The sequence below is a fragment of the Taudactylus pleione genome, unplaced genomic scaffold, assembly GCF_031769625.1.
Source record: "Taudactylus pleione unplaced genomic scaffold, aTauple2 ptg001353l, whole genome shotgun sequence".
Classification (NCBI taxonomy): Eukaryota; Metazoa; Chordata; class Amphibia; order Anura; family Myobatrachidae; genus Taudactylus; species Taudactylus pleione.
In genome coordinates, this window is record NW_028285753.1 from 226,008 (window position 1) to 247,715 (window position 21,708).

A 21,708-nucleotide genomic window follows, 5' to 3' on the forward strand; every position below is an offset into this window, starting at 1 on the left:
GAGGCAATCCTGATTGTATATGTTTCATGTCCAAAAGCTCTGGGACAGCCCATACAGTTTGGATATGGTAGAACTTTCCCAATAGATTGCTGTATACATTGTAGTGTTCACTCCAGGACCGGCGCTGGGCAGGTCGCCGGACTTAGAGAAAGGGGAGTGGCCAATGAAAAGGGACATGTCTTTGAGACGCGTCCCCTTTTCGTCACTTTTGGGGGCGTGCCCGGTACTTACAGACTTGCCGGGCTGCCCCCAAACGCTGCTGTCAGTGTGAATGGATGCTGTGCACATGCTACACTGCTGTTTCCCCCACCAGCGGCACACTGTGATCCGGGGGTGAGGACGGCACTCGCAGGCTGTTTCAGCGGGGCACCACGCTGGAGGGCAGGGTGCATTTTGCTCTTTAGAAATAGGCGCTAAAACAGTCTAGCGGGAACCCTAACACTGTACAAATCACAGTGTGCTATGAGAGCCATTATAGTAATCCAAGGGTATTACATTATTTGTCACAATTGTCCATTGTTTTTATCACATTCTTGAATGTATGTTTACGTGGGCTATTGCTGTGACCCATGACCCGCTTTATGTTAATTTAATCTGAATTCTCCATTTAGGTCTCAAGATGTTACAGACTTACTCACTGAAGATTTACTGCTGGTATGAACTCTTTATTATTTCTATATTTTATACTTTTATTTACAGCTTGCACAAATTACACATTGACAAAATATTCCATCAAAAGCATTCACTTCAGTCCCTACTGAAATAGAGCTTATACTCTATGGAGCTCATTCAGACCCGGACGCTAAGCTGCGCTCTCGCGCAGCTATACCGCCATACATCAGTCTGATATACGCCTCTTATTCTCACAAATCAGTCTGATATACGCCTCTTATTCTCACACATCAGTCTGATATACGCCTCTTATTCTCACACATCAGTCTGATATACGCCTCTTATTCTCACACACATCTGTCTGATATACGCCTCTTATTCTCACACACATCTGTCTGATATACGCCTCTTATTCTCACACACATCAGTCTGATATACGCCTCTTATTCACACACATCAGTCTGATATACGCCTCTTATTCTCACACATCAGTCTGATATACGCCTCTTATTCTCACACATCAGTCTGATATACGCCTCTTATTCTCACACACATCAGTCTGATATACGCCTCTTATTCACACACATCAGTCTGATATACGCCTCTTATTCTCACACATCAGTCTGATATACGCCTCTTATTCTCACACATCAGTCTGATATACGCCTCTTATTCTCACACATCAGTCTGATATACGCCTCTTATTCTCACACACATCAGTCTGATATACGCCTCTTATTCTCACACATCAGTCTGATATACGCCTCTTATTCTCACACACATCTGTCTGATATACGCCTCTTATTCTCACACACATCTGTCTGATATACGCCTCTTATTCTCACACACATCAGTCTGATATACGCCTCTTATTCACACACATCAGTCTGATATACGCCTCTTATTCTCACACATCTGTCTGATATACGCCTCTTATTCACACACATCAGTCTGATATACGCCTCTTATTCTCACACATCAGTCTGATATACGCCTCTTATTCTCACACATCAGTCTGATATACGCCTCTTATTCTCACACACATCTGTCTGATATACGCCTCTTATTCTCACACACATCTGTCTGATATACGCCTCTTATTCTCACACATCAGTCTGATATACGCCTCTTATTCTCACACATCAGTCTGATATACGCCTCTTATTCTCACACATCAGTCTGATATACGCCTCTTATTCTCACACATCAGTCTGATATACGCCTCTTATTCTCACACATCAGTCTGATATACGCCCCTTATTCACACACATCAGTCTGATATACGCCTCTTATTCTCACACATCAGTCTGATATACGCCTCTTATTCTCACACACATCTGTCTGATATACGCCTCTTATTCTCACACACATCTGTCTGATATACGCCTCTTATTCTCACACACATCAGTCTGCTATACGCCTCTTATTCTCACACACATCAGTCTGATATACGCCTCTTATTCTCACACATCAGTCTGATATACGCCTCTTATTCTCACACACATCTGTCTGATATACGCCTCTTATTCTCACACATCAGTCTGATATACGCCTCTTATTCTCACACATCAGTCTGATATACGCCTCTTATTCTCACACATCAGTCTGATATACGCCTCTTATTCACACACATCAGTCTGATATACGCCTCTTATTCTCACACATCAGTCTGATATACGCCTCTTATTCTCACACACATCTGTCTGATATACGCCTCTTATTCTCACACACATCTGTCTGATATACGCCTCTTATTCTCACACACATCAGTCTGCTATACGCCTCTTATTCTCACACATCAGTCTGATATACGCCTCTTATTCTCACACACATCAGTCTGATATACGCCTCTTATTCTCACACATCAGTCTGATATACGCCTCTTATTCTCACACACATCTGTCTGATATACGCCTCTTATTCTCACACATCAGTCTGATATACGCCTCTTATTCTCACACATCAGTCTGATATACGCCTCTTATTCTCACACACATCTGTCTGATATACGCCTCTTATTCTCACACACATCAGTCTGATATACGCCTCTTATTCTCACACATCAGTCTGATATACGCCTCTTATTCTCACACACATCAGTCTGATATACGCCTCTTATTCTCACACACATCTGTCTGATATACGCCTCTTATTCTCACACACATCAGTCTGATATACGCCCCTTATTCTCACACATCAGTCTGATATACGCCTCTTATTCTCACACATCTGTCTGATATACGCCTCTTATTCTCACACACATCTGTCTGATATACGCCTCTTATTCTCACACATCTGTCTGATATACGCCTCTTATTCACACACATCAGTCTGATATACGCCTCTTATTCTCACACACATCAGTCTGATATACGCCTCTTATTCTCACACACATCAGTCTGATATACGCCTCTTATTCTCACACACATCAGTCTGATATACGCCTCTTATTCTCACACACATCAGTCTGATATACGCCTCTTATTCTCACACACATCTGTCTGATATACGCCTCTTATTCTCACACACATCTGTCTGATATACGCCTCTTATTCTCACACACATCAGTCTGATATACGCCTCTTATTCTCACACATCAGTCTGATATACGCCTCTTATTCTCACACACATCTGTCTGATATACGCCTCTTATTCTCACACACATCAGTCTGATATACGCCTCTTATTCTCACACATCAGTCTGATATACGCCTCTTATTCTCACACATCAGTCTGATATACGCCTCTTATTCTCACACACATCAGTCTGATATACGCCTCTTATTCTCACACACATCAGTCTGATATACGCCTCTTATTGTCACACATCAGTCTGATATACGCCTCTTATTCTCACACACATCTGTCTGATATACGCCTCTTATTCTCACACATCAGTCTGATATACGCCTCTTATTCTCACACACATCTGTCTGATCACCAAGATAGAGAGAGAGAGAGGATATTCCATTCACCTAGAGAGCGAGAGAGAGAGGATATTCCATTCACCTAGAGAGCGAGAGAGAGAGGATATTCCATTCACCCATATAGAGAGTGAGGGGATATTCCATTCACCCAGCTAAAGAGAAAGAGGACATTCCATCCGCCCAGATAGAGAGAGAGAGAGGATATTCCATTCACCCAGAGAGAGAGAGAGGATATTCCATTCACCCAGAGAGAGAGAGAGGGGATATTCCATTCACCTAGAGAGACAGAGAGGGGATATTCCATTCACCCAGAGAGACAGAGGGGATATTCCATTCACCTAGAGAGCGAGAGAGAGAGGATATTCCATTCACCTAGAGAGCGAGAGAGAGAAGATATTCCATTCACCCATATAGAGAGTGAGGGGATATTCCATTCACCCAGCTAAAGAGAAAGAGGACATTCCATCCGCCCAGATAGAGAGAGAGAGAGAGGATATTCCATTCACCCAGAGAGAGAGAGAGAGGGGATATTCCATTCACCTAGAGAGACAGAGAGGGGATATTCCATTCACCCAGAGAGACAGAGGGGATATTCCATTCACCCAGATAGAGAGAGAGGGGATATTCCATTCTCCCAGATAGAGAGAGAGGGGATATTCCATTCAGCCAGATAGAGAGAGAGGGATATTCCATTCACCCAGAGAGAGAGAGAGAGGGGGGGGATATTCCATTCACCCACCCAGAGAGAGAGAGAGGGGATATTCCATTCACCCAGATAGAGAGAGAGGGGATATTCCATTCACCCAGATAGAGAGAGAGGGGATATTCCATTCTCCCAGATAGACAGAGAGAGGGGATATTCCATTCACCCAGATAGAGAGAGAGGGGATATTCCATTCAGCCAGATAGAGAGAGAGGGATATTCCATTCACCCAGAGAGAGAGAGAGAGGGGGGGGATATTCCATTCACCCAGGTAGAGAGAGAGAGGGGATATTCCATTCACCCAGATCGAGAGAGAGGGGATATTCCATTCACCCGGTAGAGAGAGAGAGGGGATATTCCATTCACCCAGAGAGAGAGAGAGGATATTCCATTCACCCAGAGAGAGAGAGAGAGGGGATATTCAATTCACCTAGAGAGACAGAGAGGGGATATTCCATTCACCCAGAGAGAGAGAGGGGATATTCCATTCACCCAGAGAGAGAGAGGGGATATTCCATTCACCCAGATAGAGAGAGAGGGGATATTCCATTCTCCCAGATAGATAGAGAGAGGGGATATTCCATTCTCCCAGATAGATAGAGAGAGGGGATATTCCATTCACCCAGATAGAGAGAGAGGGGATATTCCATTCAGCCAGATAGAGAGAGAGGGATATTCCATTCACCCAGAGAGAGAGAGAGAGGGGGGGGATATTCCATTCACCCAGAGAGAGAGAGAGGGGATATTCCATTCACCTAGAGAGACAGAGAGGGGATATTCCATTCACCCAGATAGAGAGAGAGGGGATATTCCATTCACCCAGATAGAGAGAGAGGGGATATTCCATTCTCCCAGATAGACAGAGAGAGGGGATATTCCATTCTCCCAGATAGACAGAGAGAGGGGATATTCCATTCTCCCAGATAGAGAGAGAGGGGATATTCCATTCAGCCAGATAGAGAGAGAGGGATATTCCATTCACCCAGAGAGAGAGAGAGAGAGAGGGGGGGGATATTCCATTCACCCAGGTAGAGAGAGAGGGGATATTCCATTCACCCGGTAGAGAGAGAGAGGGGATATTCCATTCACCCAGATAGAGAGAGAGGGGATATTCTATTCAACCAAAGAGCGAGAGAGTGGATATTCCATTCACGAGAGAGAGAAGGGATATTCCATTCACCCAGATAGAGAGAGAGGGGATATTCCATTCACCTAGAGAGCGAGAGAGAGAGGATATTCCATTCACCTAGGGAGCGAGAGAGAGAGGATATTCCATTCACCCATATAGAGAGTGAGGGGATATTCCATTCACCCAGCTAAAGAGAAAGAGGACATTCCATCCGCCCAGATAGAGAGAGAGAGAGAGAGGATATTCCATTCACCCAGAGAGAGAGAGAGGATATTCCATTCACCCAGAGAGAGAGAGAGAGGGGATATTCCATTCACCCAGAGAGACAGAGGGGATATTCCATTCACCCAGATAGAGAGAGAGGGGATATTCCATTCTCCCAGATAGAGAGAGAGGGGATATTCCATTCTCCCAGATAGAGAGAGAGGGGATATTCCATTCACCCAGATAGAGAGAGAGGGGATATTCCATTCAGCCAGATAGAGAGAGAGGGATATATTCCATTCACCCAGAGAGAGAGAGAGAGGGGGGGATATTCCATTCACCCAGAGAGAGAGAGAGGGGATATTCCATTCACCCAGAGAGACAGAGGGGATATTCCATTCACCCAGATAGAGAGAGAGGGGATATTCCATTCTCCCAGATAGAGAGAGAGGGATATTCCATTCACCCAGAGAGAGAGAGAGAGGGGGGGGATATTCCATTCACCCAGGTAGAGAGAGAGAGGGGATATTCCATTCACCCAGATCGAGAGAGAGGGGATATTCCATTCACCCGGTAGAGAGAGAGAGGGGATATTCCATTCACCCAGATAGAGAGAGAGGGGATATTCTATTCAACCAAAGAGCGAGAGAGTGGATATTCCATTCACGAGAGAGAGAGGGGATATTCCATTCACCCAGATAGAGAGAGAGGGGATATTCCATTCACCAAGATAGAGAGAGAGGGATATTCCATTCACCCAGAGAGAGAGGGGATATTTCATTGACCCAGAGAGAGAGGTGATATTCCATTCACCCAGAGAGAGAGAGAGGGGGGATATTCCATTCACCCAGATAGAGAGAGAGAGGGGATATTCCATTTACCCAGAGATAGAGGGGATATTCCATTCACCCAGAGAGAGAGAGAGGGGGGATATTCCATTCACACACAGAGAGAGAGGTGATATTCCATTCACCCAGATAGAGAGAGAGGGATTATTCCATTCACCCAGATAGAGAGAGAGAGGGGATATTCCATTTATCCAGAGAGAGAGGGGATATTCCATTCACCTAGAGAGCGAGAGAGAGAGGATAATCCATTCACCAATATAGAGAGAGAGGGGACATTCCATTCACCCAGATAGAGAGAGAGGGGATATTCCATTCACCAAGGTAGAGAGAGAGGGATATTCCATTCACCCAGATAGAGAGAGAGGATATTCCATTCACCCATATAGAGAGAGAGCGGGGATATTCCATTCACCGAGATAAAGAGAGAGGATATTCCATTCACCCAGATAGAGAGAGAGAGGGGATATCCCATTCACAGAGATAGAGAGAGAGGATATTCCATTCACCCAGATAGAGAGAGAGGGATTATTCCATTCACCCAGATAGAGAGAGAGATGGGATATTCCATTCACCCAGAGAGAGAGAGAGAGAGAGGGGATATTCCATTCACCCAGAGAGGGAGAGGGGATATTCAGTTCACCCAGAGAGAGAGGGGATATTCCATTCACCCAGATAGAGGTAGAGGGGATATTCCATTCACCCAGATAGAGAGAGAGGGGATGTTCCATTCACCGAGATAGAGAGAGAGAGGGGATATTCCATTCACCCAGAGAGAGAAGGGATATTCCATTCACCCAGATAGAGAGAGAGGGGGTGTTCCATTCACCCAGATAGAGAGAGAGGGGATATTCCATTCACCCAGACAGAGAAAGAGATAGAGAGAGGGGATATTCTTTTCACCCAGACAGAGAGACAGAGAGAGAGGGGGGATATTCCATTCACCCAGATAGAGAGTGAGGGGATATTCCATTCACTCAGAGAGAGAGAGAGGGTGGATATTCCATTCACCCATATAGAGAGAGGGGATATTCCATTCACCCAGAGAGAGAGAGAGGATATTCCATTCACCCAGAGAGAGAGAGGGGATATTCCATTCACCCAGAGAGAGAGAGAGGGGATATTCCATTCACCCAGAGAGAGAGAGGGGATATTCCATTCACCTAGAGAGACAGAGGAGATATTCCATTCACCCAGATAGAGAGAGAGAGGGGATATTCCTTTCACCCAGATCGAGAGAGAGGGGATATTCCATTCACCCGGTAGAGAGAGAGAGGGGATATTCCATTCACCCAGATAGAGAGAGAGGGGATATTCTATTCAACCAAAGAGCGAGAGAGTGGATATTCCATTCACGAGAGAGAGAGAGGATATTCCATTCACCCAGATAGAGAGAGAGAGAGGATATTCCTTTCACCCAGAAAGTGAGGGGACATTCCATCCACCCAGATAGAGAGAGAGAGAGAGAGAGTCAGGGGATATTCCATTGACCCAGATAGAGAGAGAGGGGATATTCCATTCACCCAGCTAGAGAGAGAGGGGACATTCTATTCACCGATATATAGAGAGAGGGGACATTCCATTCACCCAGATAGAGAGAGAGAGTATGGGGATATTCCATTGACCCAGATAGAGAGAGAGGGGATATTACATTCACCCAGATAGAGAGAGAGAGAGGATATTCCATTCACCCAGATAGAGAGAGAGAGGGGATATTCCATTCACCCAGATAGAGAGAGAGAGAGAGAGAGAGGGGTATTCCATTCACCCAGATAGAGAGAGACGGGATATTCCATTTACCCAGATAGAGAGAGAGAGAGGATATTCCATTCACCCAGATAGAGAGAGAGAGAGAGAGAGGGGTATTCCATTCACCCAGATAGAGAGAGAGAGGATATTCCATTCACCCAGATAGAGAGAGAGAGGGGATATTCTATTCACCCAGATAGAGAGAGAGAGAGGATATTCCATTCACCCAGATAGAGAGAGAGGGATTATTCCATTCACCCAGAGAGAGATAGAGAGAGAGGGGATATTCCATTCAGCCAGATAGAGAGAGAGGGGATATTCCATTCACCCAGATAGAGAGACAGGGGATATTCCATTCAGCCAGATAGAGAGAGAGGGGATATTCCATTCACCCAGATAGAGAGACAGGGGATATTCCATTCAGCCAGATAGAGAGAGAGGGATATTCCTTTCACCCAGAGAGAGAGAGAGAGAAGGGGGGGATATTCCATTCACCCAGGTAGAGAGAGAGAGGGGATATTCCTTTCACCCAGATCGAGAGAGAGGGGATATTCCATTCACCCGGTAGAGAGAGAGAGGGGATATTCCATTCACCCAGATAGAGAGAGAGGGGATATTCTATTCAACCAAAGAGCGAGAGAGTGGATATTCCATTCACGAGAGAGAGAGAGGATATTCCATTCACCCAGATAGAGAGAGAGAGAGGATATTCCTTTCACCCAGAGAGTGAGGGGACATTCCATCCACCCAGATAGAGAGAGGGGATATTCCATTGACCCAGATAGAGAGAGAGGGGATATTCCATTCACCCAGCTAGAGAGAGAGGGGACATTCTATTCACCGGTATAGAGAGAGAGGGGACATTCCATTCACCCAGATAGAGAGAGAGAGAGTCAGGGGATATTCCATTGACCCAGATAGAGAGAGAGGGGATATTACATTCACCCAGATAGAGAGAGAGAGAGGATATTCCATTCACCCAGATAGAGAGAGAGAGGGGATATTCCATTCACCCAGATAGAGAGAGAGAGAGAGAGAGGGGTATTCCATTCACCCAGATAGAGAGAGACGGGATATTCCATTTACCCAGATAGAGAGAGAGGGTATTCCATTCACCCAGATAGAGAGAGAGAGGATATTCCATCCACCCAGATAGAGAGAGGGGATATTCCATTGACCCAGATAGAGAGAGAGGGGATATTCCATTCACCCAGCTAGAGAGAGAGGGGACATTCTATTCACCGGTATAGAGAGAGAGGGGACATTCCATTCACCCAGATAGAGAGAGAGAGAGTCAGGGGATATTCCATTGACCCAGATAGAGAGAGAGGGGATATTACATTCACCCAGATAGAGAGAGAGAGAGGATATTCCATTCACCCAGATTGAGAGAGAGAGGGGATATTCCATTCACCCAGATAGAGAGAGAGAGAGAGAGAGGGGTATTCCATTCACCCAGATAGAGAGAGACGGGATATTCCATTTACCCAGATAGAGAGAGAGGGTATTCCATTCACCCAGATAGAGAGAGAGAGGATATTCCATTCACCCAGATAGAGAGAGGGGATATTCCATTCACCCAGATAGAGAGAGAGGGGATATTCTATTCACCGAGATAGAGATAGAGAGAGAGAGAGGATATTCCATTCACCCAGATAGAGAGAGAGAGGGGATATTCCATTCACCCAGAGAGAGAGAGAGGGATTATTCCATTCACCCAGAGAGAGAGAGATAGAGAGAGAGAGGGGATATTCCATTCAGCCAGATAGAGAGAGAGGGGATATTCCATTCACCCAGATAGAGAGACAGGGGATATTCCATTCAGCCAGTTAGAGAGAGAGGGGATATTCCATTCACCCAGATAGAGAGACAGGGGATATTCCATTCAGCCAGATAGAGAGAGAGGGATATTCCATTCACCCAGAGAGAGAGAGAGAGAGAGAGAAGGGGGGGATATTCCATTCACCCAGGTAGAGAGAGAGAGGGGATATTCCTTTCACCCAGATCGAGAGAGAGGGGATATTCCATTCACCCGGTAGAGAGAGAGAGGGGATATTCCCTTCACCCAGATAGAGAGAGAGGGGATATTCTATTCAACCAAAGAGCGAGAGAGTGGATATTCCATTCACGAGAGAGAGAGAGGATATTCCATTCACCCAGATAGAGAGAGAGAGAGGATATTCCTTTCACCCAGAGAGTGAGGGGACATTCCATCCACCCAGATAGAGAGAGAGAGAGAGTCAGGGGATATTCCATTGACCCAGATAGAGAGAGAGGGGATATTCCATTCACCCAGCTAGAGAGAGAGGGGACATTCTATTCACCGATATAGAGAGAGAGGGGACATTCCATTCACCCAGATAGAGAGAGAGAGAGTCAGGGGATATTCCATTGACCCAGATAGAGAGAGAGGGGATATTACATTCACCCAGATAGAGAGAGAGAGGGGATATTCCATTCACCCAGATAGAGAGAGAGAGAGAGAGAGAGGGGTATTCCATTCATCCAGATAGAGAGAGACGGGATATTCCATTGACCCAGATAGAGAGAGAGGGGTATTCCATTCACCCAGATAGAGAGAGAGAGGATATTCCATTCACCCAGATAGAGAGAGAGAGAGGATATTCCATTCACCCAGATAGAGAGAGAGAGGGGATATTCCATTCACCCAGATAGAGAGAGAGGGGATATTCTATTCAACCAAAGAGTGAGAGAGAGGATATTCCATTCACGAGAGAGAGAGAGAGAGAGAGAGAGAGGGGATATTCCATTCACCCAGAGAGAGAGAGGGGGGATATTCCATTCTCCCAGATAGAGAGGGGGGGGGATATTCTATTCACCCAGAGAGCGAGAGAGATAGAGAGAGAGAGAGGATATAACATTCACGAGAGAGAGAGAATATTCCATTCACCCATATAGAGAGAGAGAGGATATTCCATTCACCCAGATAGAGAGAGGAATTATTCCATTCACTCAGATAGAGAGAGAGGGGACATTCCATTCACCCAGATAGAGAGAGAGGGGATGTTCCATTCACCCAGATAGAGAGAGAGGGGATGTTCCATTCACCCAGGTAGAGAGAGAGAGGGGATATTCCATTCACCGAGATAGAGAGAGAGGATATTCCATTCACCCTGATAGAGAGAGAGAGATGGATTTTTCCATTCACCCAGAGAGAGGGGGGATATTCCATTCCCTCAGAGAGAGAGGGGGGATATTCCATTCCCTCAGAGAAAGAGAGGGGATATTCCATTCACCCAGAGAGAGAGAGGGGATTTTCCATTCACCCAGAGAGAGGGGATATTCCATTCACCGAGATAGAGAGAGAGAGAGGGGATATTCCATTCACCCAGATAGAGAGAGAGAGAGGATATTCCATTCACCGAGATAGATAGAGAGAGAGGGGATATTCCATTCACCCAGAAAGAGAGAGAGAGGGATTATTCCATACACCCAGATAGAGAGAGAGAGGGGATATTCCATTCACCCAGATAGAGAGAGAGAGGGGATATTCCATTCACCCAGATAGAGCAGTGATTTTCAACCTTTTTTAACTCGCGGCACACTACACAAGATTTTAAAATTGCCAAGGCACACTATCCGGCGATGCGGTGTGCGCGGACTATGAAAGAATACACTACATTAGTTCCCACAGGAACAAAACACACTACATTGGCCCCCACAAGAATAAAAAACACACTACATTATCCCCCACAAGAATAAAAAACACACTACATTATCCCCCACAAGAATAAAACAATCCCATTGGCTTGCCTAACAGAAAAAAAAAACCACATTGCTCCCCACAAAAAAAAACAACCATACCACATTGTGCCCCACAGAATTGCTCCCCACAGAAAAAGACACCTATGGCTGGCCCCACAGAAACAAAAAACGAAACAAAACACATTGTTCCCCACTAAATAGGCAAATATATGGCTGGATAACATATGGCTGGTTCTCACTAAAAAAAAATGACATGACTGGTTCCCATGAAAAAATAAACTATGGCTGGTACCCACGAAGAAGAAAAAAATGTCTGGCCCCACAAAACCCACATTTCTTCCCCCCTTGTCACTCACACTGCAGCAGGATCGCGTGCGGGCGGGCTTCCAGGCAGGCTGCAGAGCCTGCCTGGACAGAGTGCGGGCTGGCTGATTGGTGCAGGGCGTTGGCTGGCAGAGCGGGCTGGAGGGCAGTGGACAACGCGGCGTGCGTGACCTGTGATGTCACGCCGCCGCATCTTTGCAGGTCACTACCCGGTCGTGCCTGAGTCTCCCAGAGGAGCTCAGCAGCCCGGGATGCTGAAGTACAGTAAAATGTGCCCGGTGGCTCTGACAGCCCCGCGGCACACTTCACAACCGGCCACGGCACACTAGTGTGCCGCGGCACACCGGTTGAAAACCGCTGAGAGAGAGGGGATATTCCATTCAGCCAGATAGAGAGAGAGGGGATATTCCATTCACCCAGATAGAGAGACAGGGGATATTCCATTCAGCCAGATAGAGAGAGAGGGGATATTCCATTCACCCAGATAGAGAGACAGGGGATATTCCATTCAGCCAGATAGAGAGAGAGGGATATTCCTTTCACCCAGAGAGAGAGAGAGAGAAGGGGGGGATATTCCATTCACCCAGGTAGAGAGAGAGAGGGGATATTCCTTTCACCCAGATCGAGAGAGAGGGGATATTCCATTCACCCGGTAGAGAGAGAGAGGGGATATTCCATTCACCCAGATAGAGAGAGAGGGGATATTCTATTCAACCAAAGAGCGAGAGAGTGGATATTCCATTCACGAGAGAGAGAGAGGATATTCCATTCACCCAGATAGAGAGAGAGAGAGGATATTCCTTTCACCCAGAGAGTGAGGGGACATTCCATCCACCCAGATAGAGAGAGGGGATATTCCATTGACCCAGATAGAGAGAGAGGGGATATTCCATTCACCCAGAGAGAGAGAGAGAGAGAGGGGATGTTCCATTCACCCAGAGAGAGAGAGAGAGAGAGAGGGGATATTCCATTCACCTTATAGAGAGAGGTGATATTCCATTCACCCAGATAGAGAGTGAGGGGATATTCCATTCACCCAGATAGAGAGTGAGGGGATATTCCATTCACCCAGATAGAGAGTGAGGGGATATTCCATTCACCCAGATAGAGAGTGAGGGGATATTCCATTCACCCAGATAGAGAGTGAGGGGATATTCCATTCACCCAGATAGAGAGTGAGGGGATATTCCATTCACCCAGATAGAGAGTGAGGGGATATTCCATTCACCCAGATAGAGAGTGAGGGGATATTCCATTCACCCAGATAGAGAGTGAGGGGATATTCCATTCACCCAGAGAGAGAGCGAGAGATTATTCCATTCACCTAGAGAGAGAGGGGATATTCCATTCATACAGAGAGCGAGAGAGAGAGGATATGCCATTCACCCATATAGAGAGTGAGGGGATATTCCATTCACCCAGCTAGAGAGAGAGGGGAGATTCCATTCACCCACATAGAGAGTGAGGGGATATTCCAATCACCCAGCTAGAGAGAGGTGGGATATTCTATTCACCCAGAGATCGAGAGAGAGGATATTCCATTCACCCAGATAGAGAGAGGATATTCCTATCACCTAGAGAGAGAGGGATATTCCATTCACCCACATAGAGAGAGAGGAGATATTCCATTCACCCAGATTGAGAGAGAGCGGATATTCCATTTACCCAGAGAGAGAGAGAGGGGGGATATTCCATTCACACACAGAGAGAGAGGTGATATTCCATTCACCCAGAGAGAGAGAGAGGGATTATTCCATTCACCCAGAGAGAGAGAGATAGAGAGAGAGGGGATATTCCATTCACCCAGATAGAGAGAGAGAGAGGGGATATTCCATTCAGCCAGATAGAGAGAGAGGGGATATTCCATTCACCCAGAGATAGAGAGAGAGGGGATATTCCATTCACCCAGATAGAGAGAGAGAGGGGATATTCCATTCAGCCAGATAGAGAGAGAGGGGATATTCCATTCACCGAGATAGAGAGGGGATATTCCATTCACCCAGAGAGAGAGGGGATATTCCATTCAGCTAGATAGAGAGAGAGAGGGGATATTCCATTCACCCAGATAGAGAGAGAGGATATTCCATTCACCCAGATAGAGAATATATTTAAAACAGTTTCTTCTGATTTGTATTGTTTAAGTGGAACCAAATGGATTTAACACTTTGGGCCAAATGTAATAGGGTGTCTGTTTTGGTAAATTGCGAGTTTGGTGCTTAACTCGCAATTTTTCACAACTCTCCAATGTAATAGGGCAGTATTGTCTAACCTTGACATTCCAGCTGTTATGGAACTACATAACCCAGCATGCACTGCTACAGTTTTGCTATTAGGGCATGCTAAAACTGTGGCAGGGCATGCTGGGATATATAGTTCCACAACAGCTGGAGTGTCAAGGTTAGCCAACAATGTAATAGGGGTCTGTTCACTAAAACTCGCATTTTTCAGAGTTACTAAAACTCTCCATTCTCAAACTCGCATCCAGATATTTTCACATTCAAAACAATCAACTCGCCCAATGTAATAGTAATAGGGTCTGTTTCAGACTCGCAAAAAAAAGATTACCAAAAGTCCCCAAATAATAGACCTGCTTCAGGCTAGCGAGTACATCCTGAGCAGGTCAGATTAACACAGAAACATGCACGCACGAGTGCGACGCAGCGGAAGCCCGACAGCGCTGGAAATCCCGATCGTGGATAGGTAAGTATCCACTAACCTAACCTAACCCCCCAAACCCTTACCCTTTTTAGGGGTGCCTAACCCTAACTTCCCCCCCCAAGTGCCTAACCCTAACCACCCCCTTCCCCGCTGCCTAAATCTAAGTCCCCCGGGGGGGTGCCTAACCCTAAGTCCCCCCCGGGGGTGCCTAACCCTAACCCTCCCTCCCGCTAGCCTAACCCTAACCCTCCCGTGGGGGGTGCTAACAATAAGTCCCCCCCCCGGAGCCGTAAACCTAACCCCCCCCCCCCCCGCTGCTGTCTGCTTGCGGCGCCCGGCATCCCTACGATCGGGAATGCCGGGCGCCGGTCTCCCGGCGTTGGGTAAATGCGGGCGTCTACATCTAGACGCCCGGCATTTCACCCTTGCCGGTATAAGACAGTCAGGAAGCCGGCTGCTGGTATTTAGGCAGTCGGCTTCCCTATTGCCTCCCCATGACGTGCACCCCCTCCCCAATAGCATAACCAGCCCCGGGCTTTATAAAGCCTGTTCTGGTTCTAAAAATACAGGGGCCAAAATGCGTAGGGGGCCCCTGTATATTAAGAACCAGCACAGGGCTTTTTTGAGCTGGTCCTGGTTCTGGAAAATCAGGGGACAAAATGAGTAGGGGTCCCCTGAAAATTCGAGAACCAGCACCGAACTCTTTCTAGCTGGGGGATAATGCCACAGCCAGGGAAAACCTTTCACCGGTTTCCCCGGCCAAAGCATTATCCCTGACCGCTAGTCAGTCCAGGCCGGGGATCCCTGGGGAGTTGAGAACCCCCCCCCCCCCCCCAAAAAAAAAACGAAAAAAAAAAAAACATACTCACCTCTCCTATGCGTAGATCGCGTCCACTTCTCCAAGTAGGCAATCCAGGGGTTAAAATATAAAAACACAGAAAACCCGATCCATGCCGGACTGAGCAAAGGTATGTGTGTACACATACCTTTGCTCCGTGTAAATGACCGAGGCGCACGTGTGCCCCGTAAGTGAAGGAGCCGCCAGCCAATCACGGAGCATCTCCGTCGGAGCAGCTCCCTGATTAGCTGAATGCGGCCAGCCTGTGTCTCCCATAGATGTGTATGGTGAGAAATCCCCATTGAAGTCTACGGTGGGAACCGCTACATCGTAGCCGCAAGATTAATTGAGGTTAATCTTGTGGTTACATCAATGATACAATGTCGCGACCAGGACCAGCTCAACAAAGCCCTGTGCTGGTTCTTAATATAAAGGGGCCCCCTACGCATTTTGGCCCCTGTATTTTTAGAACCAGAACAGGCTTTATAAAGCCCGGGGCTGGTTATGCTTTTGGGGAGGGGGTGCATGTTTGTTTGTTTTTTACACACACACAGAAGCCATCACGGATCTCACTGATCTGTGATGGCTTCTCTAAAACTCGCACCTTTTATTGCTACTCGCATTAAAAGGTGTCAGTTTACATAGTCCTAAACTCGCCTAAACTCGCAAATGCAGTAGCCTCGAGCTGAAAAGTTCGCAGGCTATTGAATTTGCGAGTTTCAGTACAAACTCGCACTTTTTAAAAATGCAAGAAAGTGCGAGTTTGTACTGTTACTAAAACAGACACCCTATTACATTTGGCCCTTTGTATCTTTAGTAAATACGTTTTTTTTACACCTGGTTTGTGCAAGTGATACTATTTGTTACTGAAGCTGTATCGTTTCTTGCACACTATTTGTTACTGAAGCTGTATTCATTTCTTGCACACCATTTGTTACTGAAGCTGTATTCATTTCTTGCACACCATTTGTTACTGAAGCTGTATCGTTTCTTGCACACCATTTGTTACTGAAGCTGTATTCATTTCTTGCACACCATTTGTTACTGAAGCTGTATCATTTCTTGCACACTATTTGTTACTGAAGCTGTATCGTTTCTTGCACACCATTTGTTACTGAAGCTGTATTCGTTTCTTGCACACTATTTGTTACTGAAGCTGTATCGTTTCTTGCACACTATTTGTTACTGAAGCTGTATTCATTTCTTGCACACTATTTGTTACTGAAGCTGTATTCGTTTCTTGCACACTATTTGTTACTGAAGCTGTATCGTTTCTTGCACACCATTTGTTACTGAAGCTGTATCGTTTCTTGCACACTATTTGTTACTGAAGCTGTATCGTTTCTTGCACACTATTTGTTACTGAAGCTGTATCGTTTCTTGCACACTATTTGTTACTGAAGCTGTATTCGTTTCTTGCACACCATTTGTTACTGAAGCTGTATTCGTTTCTTGCACACCATTTGTTACTGAAGCTGTATTCGTTTCTTGCACACTATTTGTTACTGAAGCTGTATTCGTTTCTTGCACACCATTTGTTACTGAAGCTGTATTAGTTTCTTGCACACTATTTGTTACTGAAGCTGTATCGTTTCTTGCACACTATTTGTTACTGAAGCTGTATTCGTTTCTTGCACACTATTTGTTACTGAAGCTGTATCGTTTCTTGCACACTATTTGTTACTGAAGCTGTATTCGTTTCTTGCACACTATTTGTTACTGAAGCTGTATTCGTTTCTTGCACACTATTTGTTACTGAAGCTGTATTCGTTTCTTGCACACTATTTGTTACTGAAGCTGTATTCGTTTCTTGCACACTATTTGTTACTGAAGCTGTATCGTTTCTTGCACACTATTTGTTACTGAAGCTGTATCGTTTCTTGCACACCATTTGTTACTGAAGCTGTATTCGTTTCTTGCACACCATTTGTTACTGAAGCTGTATCGTTTCTTGCACACTATTTGTTACTGAAGCTGTATTCGTTTCTTGCACACTATTTGTTACTGAAGCTGTATTCGTTTCTTGCACACTATTTGTTACTGAAGCTGTATTCGTTTCTTGCACACTATTTGTTACTGAAGCTGTATTCGTTTCTTGCACACTATTTGTTACTGAAGCTGTATTCGTTTCTTGCACACTATTTGTTACTGAAGCTGTATCGTTTCTTGCACACTATTTGTTACTGAAGCTGTATTAGTTTCTTGCACACTATTTGTTACTGAAGCTGTATTCGTTTCTTGCACACTATTTGTTACTGAAGCTGTATTCGTTTCTTGCACACTATTTGTTACTGAAGCTGTATTCGTTTCTTGCACACTATTTGTTACTGAAGCTGTATTCGTTTCTTGCACACTATTTGTTACTGAAGCTGTATCGTTTCTTGCACACTATTTGTTACTGAAGCTGTATTCGTTTCTTGCACACTATTTGTTACTGAAGCTGTATTCGTTTCTTGCACACTATTTGTTACTGAAGCTGTATTCGTTTCTTGCACACTATTTGTTACTGAAGCTGTATTCGTTTCTTGCACACTATTTGTTACTGAAGCTGTATTCGTTTCTTGCACACTATTTGTTACTGAAGCTGTATCGTTTCTTGCACACTATTTGAATAACAAGTTGTACAAATCTGATGGCCCAAACATTCCATAACTTCTCCCAGTAATGATTTCCCTGAACGATTGTCTCATTTCATCCTCTAAGGCAGACCAGCAGGTGGAGATCATGAAGAAGGTGGCTCATCTTGTGGGGAAACGCCTGGCGGGTTGTATGCAGGGTCAGACAAGCTCGGACATGGACAAGAGGCTGGTGAGCTGCTTCTCAGTAATACGTTCTGATTTGCAGCAGTTCTGGAATGATAATGATACGGTTATTGGAATCATGACCAGTTGAAGTCCTTAATGTTAATACATTTCTTGTACATGAGAATACATGAGTACTAGAGATCTCTCTTTGCAGAAGAAACTTGCCTTGATGTCTCTGTCCTTGGCCATGGCTGACTGTATGAAGGATATGGAGAGCGAATCAAGTCTGAGGTGAGACAATAAGATACATCTCATAGAGAACGTGGGGGGAATCCTGAGACCAACGCATCTGCTGATTTTCAACCAATTGCTAAACAAGAAAACATGGTGCTGTACGATGCGCATGCGTCTAAACAAGAAAACATGGTGCTGTATGATGCGCATGCGTCTAAACAAGAAAACATGGTGCTGTACGATGCGCATGCGTCTAAACAAGAAAACATGGTGCTGTACGATGCGCATGCGTCTAAACAAGAAAACATGGTGCTGTACGATGCGCATGCGTCTAAACAAGAAAACATGGTGCTGTACGATGCGCATGCGCCTTATGAGGCATCCAAAATAGCAAGAAGGCGCGCCCATGTTGCGTTTTGTGAATGGAGACTAGTGAAGTAGGCGTTTCTGGGTAGTGACTGGATGGTGAGTATCAAGACACACGGACCGGCTGTTTCTGATAGGAGTGTCGTTAGCGTGCATTAGGAACGTCGGTAGCGTGCCTTAGGAGTGTCGGTAGCGTGCCTTAGGAGTGTCGGTAGCGTGCATTAGGAGTGTCGGTAGCGTGCGTTAGGAGTGTCGGTAGCGTGCGTTAGGAACGTCGGTAGCGTGCGTTAGGAGTGTCGGTAGCGTGCATTAGGAGTGTCGGTAGCGTGCATTAGGAGTGTCGTTAGCGTGCATTAGGAGTGTCGTTAGCGTGCATTAGGAGTGCATTGTGACCTCAGTGCTTCAGTTGTGTGATCAGACGCCTGTGTCAGGTGGGTCTCACATGGGGCTGGTGCAAATCCATATACTGATAATGATGGCGGCAGCACAGATGCAAAAACACCGTGTAACGCAGGAAATGGCACAAATACGCACATGGTCAGACAGACAGCTATTTTAGCATATCTTAGTCTGTAGGCTGCTGCCATGGATTCAGGATCCAATGATGACAAAACCAATACCTTAATAAGCGTGTGACAAAAAGTATGATTATGGGGCCTATTCATCATCAGAGGCCAACTCACCGAGAGAAACGTGACACCAACCGGGGCAATTCATCATTGCTCCGGTGCGGGGACAGCTGCTCCGAAAAGCAGCTCCCAGGAAAAGCTCCGGGAACTCCTTCCCATAGGAAGGAGCAGGGATCACAGAACAAGCGGCGTCTGAAGATGGCGCTTGTTCTCGCACGCTAACTTTGCTGAATATCAGGTGGCCCGGTAACTAAAATAGCATTTCCGCATGGTTACCGGGCCATTTATCGATGATGAATAGGCCCCTAATGTCTTAATGGTTGCTTGAAAGAGAGTCATGGTTAATATGAACGGGAATTGATGATAGTCATGCCGTCAAAAGTCAATATAACGATGGTATGATATTAGCGACAGCATGCAGACACTGTGGTAAATTATCACGTGTAAAGTTATAATGCCAAAACTGTTACAATGCTTTAAATAACATTACAACAGTATCAACATTGTCCCATCTACATCATTCTGTCCACAAATTAACTATGAAAATCATGACTAGCGACATAGGAACTACTTCCCGACATGAATATCTAAGCAAGGGATGGGGAGAACAATAGAACTATAATATAATTTCTGGTACTAGTCCATATCCTACACATATTGCCGACTTCCTTCCTGCCCCCTCCAGATTCAGAGATGGACGCTATGCGATCGCAGCTGCGATTTTGCACGGACCACAGCTGCACACATATGCTAGTAGTTCCAAAGCTTACCCGAGCATAGTAACACCCACTGCTGCCTCCTCATATCTGTACAGTGTAATCACAGCCCAGCATAGGGACGCCACTGCTGCCTCCTCATATCTGTACAGTGTAATCACAGCCCAGCATAGGGACGCCACTGCTGCCTCCTCATATCTGTACAGTGTAAGCACAGCCCAGCATAGGGACGCCACTGCTGCCTCCTCATATCTGTACAGTGTAATCACAGCCCAGCATAGGGATGCCCACTGCTGCCTCCTCATATCCGTACAGTGTAATAACAGCCCAGCATAGGGACACCCACTGCTGCCTCCTCATATCTGTACAGTGTAATCACAGCCCAGCATAGGGACGCCCACTGCTGCCTTCTCATATCTGTACAGTGTAAGCACAGCCCCGCATAGGGACACCCACTGCTGCCTTCTCATATCCATACAGTGTAATCACAGCCCAGCATAGGGACGCCCACTGCTGCCTCCTCATATCTGTACAGTGTAATCACAACCCAGCATAGGGACACCCACTGCTGCCTCCTCATATCTGTACAGTGTAATCACAGCCCAGCATAGGGACACCCACTGCTGCCTCCTCATATCCGTACAGTGTAATAACAGCCCAGCATGGGGACCCACTGCTGCCTTCTCATATCCGTACAGTGTAATAACAGCCCAGCATAGGGACGCCCACTGCTGCCTCCTCATATCTGTACAGTGTAATCACAGCCCAGCATAGGGACACCCACTGCTGCCTCCTCATATCTGTACAGTGTAATCACAGCCCAGCATAGGGACACCCACTGCTGCCTTCTCATATCTGTACAGTGTAACCACAGCCCAGCATAGGGACGCTCACTGCAGCCTCATATCCCTACAGTGTAATCACAGCCCAGCATAGGGACACCCACTGCTGCCTTCTCATATCTGTACAGTGTATGCACAGCCCAGCATAGGGACTCTCACTGCTGCCTCCTCATATCCATACAGTGTAATCACAGCCCAGCATAGGGACACCCACTGCTGCCTCCTCATATCCATACAGTGTAATCACAGCCCAGCATAGGGACGCCCACTGCTGCCTTCTCATATCTGTACAGTGTAAGCACAGCCCAGCATAGGGACGCCCACTGCTGCCTTCTCATATCTGTACAGTGTAAGCACAGCCCAGCATAGGGACACCCACTGCTGCCTTCTCATATCCATACAGTGTAATCACAGCCCAGCATAGGGACGCCCACTGCTGCCTTCTCATATCTGTACAGTGTA

At 46.1% G+C, this 21,708-nt stretch overlaps 1 protein-coding gene across 1 annotated transcript in view; it reads left to right on the plus strand.

The window, feature by feature from the left end:
* The window catches only part of SH3BP1 (SH3 domain binding protein 1), a 263,120-nt gene that overhangs the window by 46,420 nt on the left and 194,992 nt on the right, over positions 1-21,708 (plus strand). Inside the window, exons 2-4 of the mRNA XM_088463396.1 lie at positions 612-654; positions 18,419-18,523; positions 18,674-18,750. Coding sequence (XP_088319522.1) covers positions 612-654; positions 18,419-18,523; positions 18,674-18,750 — 225 coding nt within the window. The remainder of the gene's footprint in view (positions 1-611; positions 655-18,418; positions 18,524-18,673; positions 18,751-21,708) is intronic.